This window comes from Enoplosus armatus, chromosome 19 (genome assembly GCF_043641665.1).
Source record: "Enoplosus armatus isolate fEnoArm2 chromosome 19, fEnoArm2.hap1, whole genome shotgun sequence".
Classification (NCBI taxonomy): Eukaryota; Metazoa; Chordata; class Actinopteri; order Centrarchiformes; family Enoplosidae; genus Enoplosus; species Enoplosus armatus.
The window spans coordinates 18,997,194-19,009,963 of NC_092198.1; the positions used below are offsets into that span (position 1 = coordinate 18,997,194).

The 12,770-nt window shown below is 44.4% G+C and overlaps 2 protein-coding genes across 2 annotated transcripts; one reads left to right on the plus strand and one right to left on the minus strand.

Moving 5' to 3' along the window:
• The first annotated feature begins 671 nt into the window (after positions 1-671).
• selenol (selenoprotein L) lies at positions 672-4,382 on the plus strand. Its single transcript, XM_070926275.1, has 9 exons — positions 672-787; positions 1,538-1,616; positions 1,706-1,759; positions 1,971-2,016; positions 2,499-2,626; positions 2,871-2,985; positions 3,220-3,342; positions 3,850-3,987; positions 4,215-4,382. The coding sequence occupies exons 1-9, from the start codon at positions 682-684 to the stop codon at positions 4,347-4,349; spliced, it is 924 nt and encodes a 307-aa protein (XP_070782376.1). The 5' UTR covers positions 672-681; the 3' UTR covers positions 4,350-4,382.
• Positions 4,383-6,130: 1,748 nt separating this feature from the next.
• clec11a (C-type lectin domain containing 11A) lies at positions 6,131-8,950 on the minus strand. Its single transcript, XM_070926262.1, has 5 exons — positions 8,858-8,950; positions 7,881-7,995; positions 7,670-7,777; positions 7,463-7,546; positions 6,131-6,543 (listed from the first exon to the last, which is right to left on the minus strand). The coding sequence occupies exons 1-5, from the start codon at positions 8,948-8,950 to the stop codon at positions 6,131-6,133; spliced, it is 813 nt and encodes a 270-aa protein (XP_070782363.1).
• Between the last annotated feature and the right edge of the window lie 3,820 nt (positions 8,951-12,770).

Sequence of the window (12,770 nt, forward strand, 5' to 3'; positions counted from 1 at the left end):
TGACCTTCACATCTACTAGAACCGTAATCGAGCTTCTCAAAGAAGGCCTTACGTCCTTATGGTATAATATTTGTACAGTTTTTACCATACAAAACACTAAGCCATGACAAAAAGGACATAACAAGACTGGAGGAGACAGAAGGCGCAACTCCATACGGCTGCCAGACTAAATATTTAAAAAAAAAAAGCACATAAATAACATACAAATATCAATCCAAGATAGATTTGTTAGACATTATCTATTAATACTGCTTAAAGATTGAAGAGACCGAAAGCAGGTGTGGGTTGTACACTCACAGGTCCCCCTTATATTTAATGTATGATCGAAAGGTTCAAGGTAGTTATTAGCCACTTTCCACCCTCCATTTTAGAATATGACATGCTAAAACATGTAATCTATCAACGCAACATGCAGTGTCATGGGCTATTACATTAGCATCACACTGAAATGTTGCTTTATCTGTAAATATGAATCGTCTGTCTCTCTTAGATATTTGAGTGCATTTTAATTAATTACATTTAATTTACACTTCCACTTACATGCACTTACACGCGCTCACCACTAGGCGAAAACGCCATACGAGGCTTTAAGGCCACGTGATTTTTGTGATCACATGGCATCACTGGTTTACTACCAGATGTCGGCGCTGGTGGGGGCAGACCGCCGGTACCCTGTGAACCATGGCGGAGGACGTGACCGCGTCGGAGGAGACTTTAACTGGCAGCCTGAGTCTGTTGGTCAACTTGGGCAAAGTCCTTCTGCAGAACGCCAAGCAAGAAGCAGAAGGTAAGGCTGGTCCAGAAAGAAGGATGCACTTGCACTGACAGGACTTCATTGAACTTTTCGAAGTTTTAATATGTTTCGTGGCCGGGGAAGTGTAGACGCCGCGTAGAAGAATGACTCCGTATGCCGAGTGAATCGGTTTGGTCTTGTGAGCAATTCGGCGAACAGAAAAGACATAGTAGCGCTTTATTTTAGGCTTTGATAATGCTGTAAATTACTGCTTTGAGTGCGCGACGTTAAGTAAACGAAACCACGTGAACCCGACAGTTAAAGACAAAACTGTACTCCAATTCGTGTTCCCAAATAGATTTTATGCACGTCGAATAGAGGAGGAGATCATATTAATACGGGTGTGATGTCAATCTTTGTTTTATAACCCACGTATTGTTCCCGGCGAGCACAGCGGCGCAAAAATGCAGGGAATTTAAAGGAAGTCCGTGGTTCCGTTTTCACCACCGTATGATAAAACGTCAAATCCAGCTCGCCCCCTCCGTTTAAGGCCGGGTGTTAAGGTGAACCTCGCTGCTGCCACGGTGATGCGATTATGGCTCACAAGCCTCCTTTTGATTATTTCACAAGTGGGCCACACTGCTTTTTAAAGCAGATCAGTGTGATGGAGTCACTGGATTAAAAGGCCCTGCTGGCATGAGGGGTGGTGTAATGTAATCCCTGTCATGCTTATTGCCAACGCGGTGACATTGCGCAAATCAGCCTGACCACTAACCGCGGCCTAACCTTTTTGTTCTCACGCAGGCTCCCTGGAGAAGCTCGTCCCGCACAAGATCACCACTTTATTCGGCCTGATAGCAGCCGGTGCAGACTTCTACAGAAGGTGAGGTGCTCTCATTCAGGCCATTCAGGTCAAAATGCCAGTGTGTGTTTGCACTGTTCGAAAGTAACTTGTGTGTTTTGTTGGAGCAGCATTGGAGTGAAGAAGAGGAGTGAAGCAGAGGCCGCCTGGCAGAAGTCTTATCAGTGAGTACTCAATAAGTATGACAGATAAACACGTGTGTGTCTTATGGTTGTATTGTCAAAACCTTGGGGACATCTGCCTGAGGACAACACTGCTGAGGCATGTTGAGTGACAGGTAAGTGAGGTGCCGCACAGGTTGTTATTATAAAAGATAATAAGCCAATAAGTAAGGGTGTATTTTTGTTGTTGTTGTTGTTGTTGTTGTTTTTCCAGCCATGAGGCGGTGAGAGAGCAGGTAGAGGAACTTCTGCAGCTGGAGGTCTGTATGCGTGAAATCTTTTTTTATTTTTTTATTTCATTTTTTAATTAAATGCAGCTCTGGTGTTTTCAGAATCGTATATACATACTTTATTGACCCCCCCCCCCCCCCCCCCCCCGTGGGAAATTATACAGTACCGGTGCTCCCATTCAAGTGTAGAAAGAGCAGCATACATTTAGAAATGAGAAGTATGTACAAATATATAAGATATAAAAAATAAAGATATACACATTTACAATATTTAAGTGAAAAATAAAAGTAAATATATACAATAACAATGTATATATGTATGTATGTATTGCACTGGTGAAATATAAAGAGAGAATAAATAGTGTGTAAACAGTCAGATTCATACACTTGAATGAGAAAATACTGTGTGTGTGTGTGTGTGTGTGTGTGTGTGTGTGTGTGTGCGTGTGTGTGTGTGTGCGTGTGTGTGTGTGTGTGTGTGTGTGTGTGCGTGTGTGTGTGTGCGCGTGCAGAGTGAGTGGGACTCCTTCCTGGAGAGTGTGGACAGAGGTCTGCAGACAACAGACGGACAGCTGTCAGGGGGAAAGACGGCAGACAGCCTGAGCCCCGATACTGGGTTCACTGATGGACGGAGTGGAGAGTGAGTTCACAGCCTGAGCCCTGAATGTTTGCGTCCTTACCACCTTTAATCAGCTCGAGACAGAAGACCAGGTTCCAGATCAGACTCTCAGCTACTTTTCTTTTTTTTTACTTTTAGGTGGTGTTTGTTTTAAACAACCAGCCTTGGATGGAAATGTGTTGTCTTGTGAATTCAAAGCCACAGTGTGGTTGCTCATCAGTGTTTCACCAAATTTTTAAGTTTTATTGGTTCTGTGTTTTTAAAGGAGTGTGACTCTGGGTCAGTACCTGGGCCAGGGTCAGAAGCTGCTGCTGGTTCTCATCAGACATTTTGGATGACTACCGTGACGAGACCACGTGGCCGAGCTGATGGCCAGTCGGGTCAGTTGGCTTTCAGTCGTCTGTTTCCAGCTGTTTCTGCTATGAATAAAGAATTACCGTCAGATTGGAACAAACCACCTACCAGCTCCTCTAAAGCTTCCCAAAATGTTCAACATAAATCGTATAAATAAAGGACTAAAATGTGGAGAAGTGAGCACAGCGGATCCTCAACGAGACCAGGGGAATTCTGAGGGTGGCTTTTAATCAGTGATTTTCGCTTTGTGTTCTCTGCAGGCTGCGCTGGAGGCTCGGTCAGTGCGGGTCTTGGTGGTCTCTTTCGGCGGTCTGGAGGGAGCTCGGCTGTGGCTGGAGCAGACTGGGTGCACCTTCGACATCCTGCTGGATCCAAAGAGGAAGGTCAGGACGCGTTCGGCCTGATCAACTGTACTGAGGCCAAGTCAATCTGAAAGACAAGTGAACTAGGATTTGGCTTGTTCTGTAAAAACAAAAAGAATCTCTGCCTGTGTTATATATACACATTACATTGCCTGTATATTTATATTCGGCGCCGGTGAATATGAAGTGTTATGTATGGAAACTAGAAGCGGCTGTGGCTCAGCACGAAACCAGCTGAGAGAACCAGGGGATTTAGCAGCTGTTTGATGATGTGCCGTAAAAGTCCGGCAAGCTGAGACGGCAGCCGCCAGATGTTAGCAGATGTGCGCTGGAAAACTTGGGTGGAAGATTTTCCACAGAAGCGGTCGTCAATCGCGACGCGTGTGAAGAACGCGATTAGCTCGTCCAGGAAATACTTTTTCGTAGCAGATGTTTGGTTGTTTTTTTGTTTTTCCTCGTGCTTTTGATTCCATAAAACTGCCAAAAGTGCACTTTTCTAAAGCAGCGGGGTGTCCTCGTTCTCTGCAGGTGTACAGGAGCTTTGGCCTCGGCTCGTCCTACACCAAGGTGATGAAGTTCGGGTGTCTGCTGCAGTACTCGGAGTACGGAGCCGCGGGCAGAGACTTCCCTGACATCCCCCCTCGCCTGCTGGAGGATATCTACCAGGTGCAAATGGATGAGAACACTTTGACATTGAGTAGGCGCTGATGTATTGGCCCAAATTGGGTACTTTCACTGTAGCAAATGTTCAGGCTGCAAAACAAAAACAAAAGCGCTAAAAGAGGCTAAAAAGACTCCCAGAGAAGCCTGTAAAGGGACATAGAGTCATTTGATTCCGTGCTAATACAAAAGTGTTAAACAATGCAGCTTTAACATGCTTTTATTTTTTTCAGATGGGAGGTGACTTTTTGCTGGATGAAGCAGGGAAGGTCCTTCTTTCTCGCCCGTCTACAATCCCTCTGGACAGACCGACTGTGAAGGACGTCCTGCAAGCGGTGGACCCCCCCAGTGCTGTGAAAGATGTGTGAATGCTGTGAGACACATGTAGCCTGTAGGGTTGATCAGAGTTTTTTTTTTTTTTTTTTCTTTTAAACACATCGCATGACACCACAGAGGAAGAGCGGCTCTTTGTCTCACGTTTATGACGCCGCGTCTCACTCTCATGACGCCATGAAGAGGCGCGGCCGATGCAGAACTGTAAAGCAAAGACGGCTGATCTTCTTTGTTGTGTCAGTGTTGCGATGGGGGGGGGGGGGGGGGGGGGGGGGATTTTTAAATGAGTGGTACTGCTGCAATACAGTGTAATTCAGTATGAATTTAATGTTATATAATATGTGTTTTTTAACTTTACAAAACACACTGATTTGCTCTAACAACTCTACCCAGATCTGTAATGTTGGACAGTATGGCTTTACTTTAAAGCAGCTATGGATTTTGGCGGCCCCAAGTGGCAGCGAGAGGTAACATTTAGAAGTTTGGGAGGTCTAAATTACTACATTAACCAGAAATCATGCAATGTGACGTTACGACTGCCCGTGAAGCGTATTTTCTTAGTCAGTGTTGAGATAAAGGAAAGACACGTTTTTTTTGCTGCTGCATCCTTCGTTTCTAATTTCATGTTTTAATCCAGACACATTTTTAGATAAAACTGCACTCAAGGTTTAAGTCTTAAAAAGGATGGAATTGCCGCTGTGCTACAGATTTCTGACGGACCTCAGTGCCTTTTTGTTTTGTTACCGACTGAAATGCGGCAAGTACCAAGAGCTGGCATAGAATATCTGGTCAATCTTGTTCTCTTACTGTTGATCAGATTGTTCCTGATCTGAAATCAAAATGTTGCCAGTTTCAGACAAAGTTCTTGGAGAAGTTTGGCCTCTTTTGTTAAATACAAAAAGGGTCGACATCATTTCATTCCATCGTCGGCACTGAAACTACTAACCCTAACCCTGCTGATGAGGCAAATCTTTCTTTTACTTGTGGAGGATTTCTTGACTGATCAGAGATTTATTAAAATCATTTACATTCAGCATTTTATGTACAACTTTCTTGACTCTAACTGTACATTTACACACAGTAATGGTGTTGCATTTTGGAGGGTGGTGGGGGGGGGGGTGCAAGGGGATTCAGATGTGCGACTGCAGCTCTAAAATGCCTTAGAATCAGCAGTTTAACGGGGCAGCCACAGCCGGTACCAGACTTTATTGAAATATCTTTGTGCCTCATTCCTGCTCAGCTCAAATACACATTGGTTGTATTTATGTCTTTCAAGAGGTTCAGGATGTGCTGATTCTGAAGAAAGTCCCTCCAGCTCTTCATGTTTTCCCCTTTTTTTTTTTTTTGAACTTTGAACAAATATTTAGAATTCCAGGCGTGAAATCACAGCAGAGGCCTGACTGGCTTACATTCAGCTGCATGAATAACATCATGTTTATAATACTGACTTAATCTGACGAAGACTTACTCAGAACTTAAAATAGCAATACATGAATTTGTGCGCACTAGAGACCTTCACCTTAAACGCCTAGAATACTGTGAAATATTTTCACAGCAAATGCTTGTATCTGGGAAGATAGTGACACTACTTCAATAATGCTACACTAATTGCATATAGAAATTAAACTGGATATTTGTATTAAAAACTCACAAGGTTTCCTATGAAGGAACTGCACACTTCTTCGCCTTTTGAATACAACTAATCCAGGTACGTTTTAAAGTGTCTTTTAAGGGGAAATAAGTTATGTGAAATTAACCAGACTTTTATTTCTACTGATCAAAGTTTAAGGTAGTAGTAGTAGTAGTAAGGTGGTTTTTAAAGTGCCACCCTGTCGTCAAACTCGCAGAGATAGTTCATGGTCCGATCGCAGTAGTGGTCCCACCAGTCGCCGTCGTCTGACGACATGGCCACGCAGTTCTCCCGCCTCCCTCCGTCCGGCTGGCTGGACAGGAAGTGTTTGCGCCACTGGAAGTAAGAGACCCGCGTCCCGTCGTCGAAAAGGTACATGCCCTCAGACCACAGGTCGTTGATGCCGAGCCAGACGGGCCAGTTCCCCGGGTGGAAGAAAGACTTGACGTAGTCGGCGAGGGCCTCCTGCTCCTTGCGGTCGCGGGGCATTGCCATGCGGCCGCCGCGCTCCAGGCACTTCCTGGACGCCCCGGCGTAGTCCTCGTAGCTATTGTACACGAGATAACATTTGTATCCCAATCTGTGTCCCTTCTGGCAACCTACGAAGCAGAGAAGAACAGGGCAGATGCTTCATCATGTCTTCAGAATTACAACATTTTGCACCAATCGGTCGTGCCAAAAAACACATTTCATCACATCTTCAAACCCGCATTGACAGATTGTTTTTAGCCACTAAGCCGTAAACACAATATTGATATATTATCACCTCATGAAGTTGTTATGGTCAGTGTAAGCAAACTTGTTAAACACAGACGCAGACTGTTTGTAAGTCCAATTTTCACCCTACTTTCAGCTCTGTTTTTGGTCTCCACCAACTCCTGAGGGACATATCTGTCCCTTTAGCTGCTAACTGCTCCGCTCATGTTCATCAGCTAGTCGCTAACTTTGTCTGCCGCTTGGTGCGTGCGGGTGCAGCAGGAAGCGTACACTGGGTGTTTTTAGAACTTTTTCCAGAGACTGAACTGAAACAGAAAAGCTATGGGCCATAAAACCGAAACAATCAGCCGAAAGATGCCAAAAGGCACCAAAGAACTGAGGGGGAAACCGCAGAGTCGGGTTATAATCCTCTGGGAGTTTGGGAGCAACAACTTTCCCATTGCACACAGTCATCTGACTGTATTGATTAGTGGAGCTTCCAAAAGTGTGGTTTTGGTTCCAGGCATCAGAGCAAGACCTCATTTTAGTATTTATTTATTTATTTATTTGGGATGAATTCTTTCACTTTGCACAAAAAAAGCATCCGGACTTTTGTCACGAAAGCTGTCCTTCAAAAAAAGGAGCTTGACTAGTCGGAAAGGCTCGTAGTAATCATTTCTTAAATTTTACGTATGAAAGAACGCGTCGAAAGCATAATACCTGAGATAGAGAAACCACTGTGTCTCTGTCGTCATTTTTAAAGACAACTCAGCAGCAGACGGGGTGCGGCAAAGAGATTTAAGGGAAAATAACTCTTGATACCTTCCAGTCTTCCCATCTCCTTGCGGTTGTCCTTGCTGTGCTGGTAGACCTCCCGGATGAGGTCCTCCAGCTCCCCGACCTTAGCTGCCGTGTTGGTGACGGGAGAACAGCAAAAACGAGGAGACATGAAAGTCAATGATTGTTGGAAAGGGGTAAAAAAAAATAGAAATAAGAAAAAGAATTTGTGGGAGAAAGTGATGGTCTTACAGTCGATCCTGGACAGACGATCCACCAACTGGCTGACTTTAACATCCAGGGTGTAGTGACCAACGTTCAGCTTGTGGATCGCCTGGTCCATACCGGCTAGTCTGGACACTGAGGAATACAATACAGCACAATACAACACAATAGGGTGTGAGAGAGGATTAAAAATAAAAAAAAATGGAAAGAGAATGATGATATGAATATGGAGACTCACAGACGTAGTTGTACGAGTTTTCAAAGTCTGACATGGGGCTGGTCGGCTCTGGTTCAGGCTCTGGAAGAATATCAGGAACGTCCCCTCTCGCCTTCTTCACCTCTGGCGGGGATGCCTGACTCCCACACACACACGCACACACACACACACACACAGAGAAAGAGAGAGTCCATGATGTCAAAATGTCTCAGATGCTGTGTCTACCAAGTTCAAGTTCTAGTGAACTTCTTTGCTCCAAGCGGACGAAATGAACCCGAACCCAGCTTTCCCCACGCCCAGTCAAAACCAAGCGTCAGGGTTGCATCCAACGTCCAAATGACCTCCCAGGAAAATGTCTGGAGCTGGCTCGTTTTCAAAAATCTCAATTTTCTTACAGCAGACAGAATACACAATCCAAAAACATCAAAATGATTTACACAAGAGGGAGCTCAACTAATCTTATTCCTTCTAGACTTAGAGGCTCTGAGAGTAAAAAATACGTCCTCATGTACTGCTGCTGATGCTCCCCCGGTGTCTCGTGGACTGACAGCGGGAGATGGGTGTTTTATTTTGAAGTCTGACACGCGCATTCAGCCCGCCAGATGGACCTGCTCCTCTGGGCGTGTGTCGTGATTAATAGCAGTCTCGCCGCTGTTGATTATCTTTAACATGTCTGCTGTGTGTATCATCCTCCCATGATGTCATCACTCACAAACACCATTCACACGATACTGTATCTTCCACTTCAGCCAGCTCAGCATAATATTTGGCAAACCTTATCTTCTTCTCTCTCTCTTTTTTTGTTTTTTTTTTGTTTTTTTTTGTTTGATTTAGCCGAGTCCCTCCTGCACACATGCACAAGTACACGCACTCACTGTGAATGGACACAGGCGTACAACGGTAACGGCGGCATCTGCTATGAGAAAGGCAGTTTTGAGTCAGTTGAGCCCGTGTCTCAGCAAATCAAAAAAGACCACATTCACACGCACAGTCCTGACCTGGGTTGGTGTGGCGCCGGCCGTCCCTGTAGGAACACACAGACCCAGAGAACATAAACACAGCAGAGCGAGCGAGGCGGCAGCCGGTCCCATTTTCTGCTTCCCAATAACTCGGCTTTTACTTCAGAAGCAAAACTCCCTCTGCACTCTCTCTCTCTCTCTCTCCACTGTCTGTCTCTCTCTCTCTCTCTTTTCCCTCGGGTTCCCCTCAGAGATGTGATCCGGGACTCAGCAAAGCAGGAACATCAGCAGGAATCTCCCGTGATTAATGTGATTTAGAGCTGGTGTACACCCCCCCCCCCCCCCCCCCTCACACAGAAGCTGAAATCCCAGGTGTTGTTTTAATTTAAAAAAAAACAAACCCCAAAAAAAACAAAAACCCTAAATCAAATCCAGTTGTCTGCCTGTTGTCTCTCCTCTCTCTGTCTTGTCCGGGGACGTCTCGCCTCATCTTGCCAAACAACAGGAAAGCCCTTTGTTTTTCCTCCCACCTCCCATTTCCACTCTTTGTGTGAACTCTGCAGTTTTTTTGTTTTTTTTTCACAAGCGGGGGACAACATCTCAGGTGCCTGTCCTGTGGAAATAAACAGGCTCGGTCTAAGCTTTGCATTAATGCATTTTTTTTTTTTTTTTTTTTAGGCTAAGACGGAGAGGAATTTTTTCTCAATCCATAAAGGAGGATTTCATCACTTAAGAATCACAAGCTTAAAGGGGGACCTATTGTGCTCATTCCCAGCTCTATATTTTCATTGTGGGACTCCACTAGAGCAGCTCTGCATGATTCACAGTTCATAAAAGCCCTGATTTATCCTCTCCTGGCCCTTCATGCCGCCCCTCAGTTCACCCTCTGTCTGAAACAAGCCGTTTGAGCTCCTGTCTCTTTAAAAAAAAAAAAAAAGCCCACTTTCTTCTAATTGGCCGGCCAAGTTCCAAAGAATTCCGAAGAATTTCCAAAGGCAAAACGTTTCTAAGCAACGTTGACATAAACATAAACATCTGGTCTGAGCCTGGAGCAGAGATACCATATAAGGACATCCGTGCCTATCTGACATCAGATGGACCCGGCGGTTGAAAAAAAACGGAAACGGAGCGTTCAGAGCAGTCTGGCTCGCAGGGATTACTTTCACATACGTTCACCTCATTATTTGGCAACGTTGGCAACGTTTAGTATGAATATCCAACATTGTAACATTATAATGGTAAAATAAGGAAAAGCATAATGGGTCCTCTTTAAGAAGTAGGAGAGTTTAGTCTGCCCATGGAGGAACTCTTCATCCCTCAGTCCACCAAATTTGGAGATACATGGTTTTCTTTGGACAGCATTTTGATTCTTTGGTTGATCTGAAAACTTCTAATCTGGAGATGCATGAAGTTTTTCACACATATCCAGGCAGCTAGTCTATAAAATCTATAATCTGCTCAAGCTTTTTCTAGAGTAATTAAATAAATCAGTGGTGAGAGAAATATGGGGTCCTATTCAGGGGAAATGGTGACATGAAATGTGTGTGTGTGTGTGTGTGTGTGTGTGTGTGTGTGGCTTTAACAGGAGGTATGCCAGTTAAAATGCCACAAGAATCCAGCAGAGTTTCCAGGGGAAGCGACCGAGGCAGAGCTCTGGGATCTGGAGACTGGGAGGAGCTCCGGCAGCGACTGGGACTGGGAGCTTTCAGCAAAGAGGGACGGATGCGCACACACACACACACACACACACACACACACACACACACACACACACAGCTGTTCCAGTACGAGATGGTGTCCAAAACTTTTTCCAGACTTCAGTTTGGACTCAAACAAGGGTGTGGAAAAAAAAAAAACCCCTGCTGACAAAAATGCTAATCCTTCTTTTAACCTTGTGGACAATCAAAGCAACTGCACTCGAATCAAACTAGGGCTGAAAATAATTGTGGATTAATGAAAAACTATTTTAGTTTCGATTCATCTTTTTTTTTTTTCATTTTTAGTTCCAGCCTCTCATATGTGACGCTTTCTTGCTTTTCTTTGTCTCGTGTGATATTTAATTCAGTGTTTTGTTCCCCGTGGGCTTTAGGGAATCGCAATGGGTGTTTTTTTCACCATTTCACGTGTAAGAAACCAAGTGATTCATCAAGAGAACAGCTGATAACTTGTGTTTGCTTTATAAAGCGGACCGGTGGTTTTGTTTTCAGTTTAATGAAGTGTCCGAGGAGCCGGCTGCCTGCCTAGACATAAGGTAACCCACTATTACACAATCGCAGTCCTGTCTCTACCGTGCAATGATTTTTCAGTCACCCAAACATTTTTTAGCAAAAAAAAAAAAAAAAAAAAATAGAATAAAAATAGATGAGAGGGAACACAAAGCAGCCATTCAGAGTCTGGAGGTGCTGGGTGGTGCTGCAGGGAGGCGGCTGGACTGGACAGAGGTGCCTCAGTTCAGCCAGGGATGATGGAACACACACGTACAGCACCTTAAAGGCCAACACTGAGAGATGATGTATTTAGATTTTACCTGTTTATGGCTATTTTGCTTATTATTAAGTGCTTCAGCCACACTTGAGTCAGCGTCGGTTGGGTCTGAAGACTACAGGTCTGAAAAGTCCGGGGGTGCGGGGTTGGAAAGAAGCGAGTTTACCAGACCACTGTAGCCCGCTCGAGGCTACTTTAGCCACTACTAGCATAGGTTTTGACAAGGAAGAAGAACGCATGGAGTAAAAAATGCTATAGGAGTGCAATGCTAAATTGGTGGACTACCGTCAGGCTAGCCGTCTCCCCCCTGTTTCCAGTCTTTATGCTAAGCTAGGCTACTCGGCCGCTGGCTCCTGCCTCATATTTGCTGTGCATATACGAGAGTGGTATCGACCTTCTCATCTGAGAAGTTGATTTCACTACATTTCTGTTTTACAGTGCAAAATGTTATTTTGTTTTGGCATGGATAAGCATCTAAACCGGGAGTCAAGATAACGATGGGACACTAAAACTATGAGACCCAGAGTGATCATAATAACAATGATAGTAGAGGTGCATTGGACCACATCAGGTTTTCTATAAAAAAAACCACAACCATCTGCTTCATATGTTGGTGTAACTCAGGCAGCCCCCGTTAGCCTCCGCAACATACATTATGTATGAAAACACGGTAATGCGCTTCCATAAATACACACCGCAGAGCAGCTGCTTCGACGGCGGAACGAGGTCTGGCGATTGTAAACTGGGCCAACGCGTTGTTTGACTGAACAGCACAAAGTTTCCTCTGAGCACCGGACATCCTTCCCTCCTCCTTTCCTAACAGGCATTCTGGATCTGGTAGAAATTACAGCTGGAAGAACTGATGTCATGGAGCCGAGGTGGGGGTCAACAAGAATGCAAACAAGCAGGCAAACAATCAAACATGAAGAAAACCTCCATCACACCTCAGGTTAACAGCACAAAATTGGGACTTACCTCAGTTTTACTCATACATTTGTAACTATAAGAGACACTACTATAGCACCACCCCCCCCCCCTTTCCCTCCCAGGAGAAGTTCAGCAGGGACTGTGTGCAATTTGGAAAATATAATTTGTGGGTGTGATAAAGAAGAAAAAGACAAGAGGGAGAAAGCATGTATAACAGTACTCTGCATTGCAAAGGAATGGGGTTTGTGTCCAAAAACATTTTTGTTTGTTTTGCTCGAAACAGAAAAAGACAAGAAAACAGGTTTGACTTTTATGTATTTATTTCCTTCCAATCTGTCACTTAAAATGCATGAGTGCAATATACATGTAGAGCATAAGATACAATCAGCAGATAAATATAAAATTCAGTAAAATAGTACTCTAGTCATGTAAACTGGATTTGAAATCTAAGTGGTACAAATCACTACATGCCTGCCTGTTTACCTAAAACACGACGTTTTGAGCGCGTCTTATTCTCATTACAAATGCACACTAGTTTTGC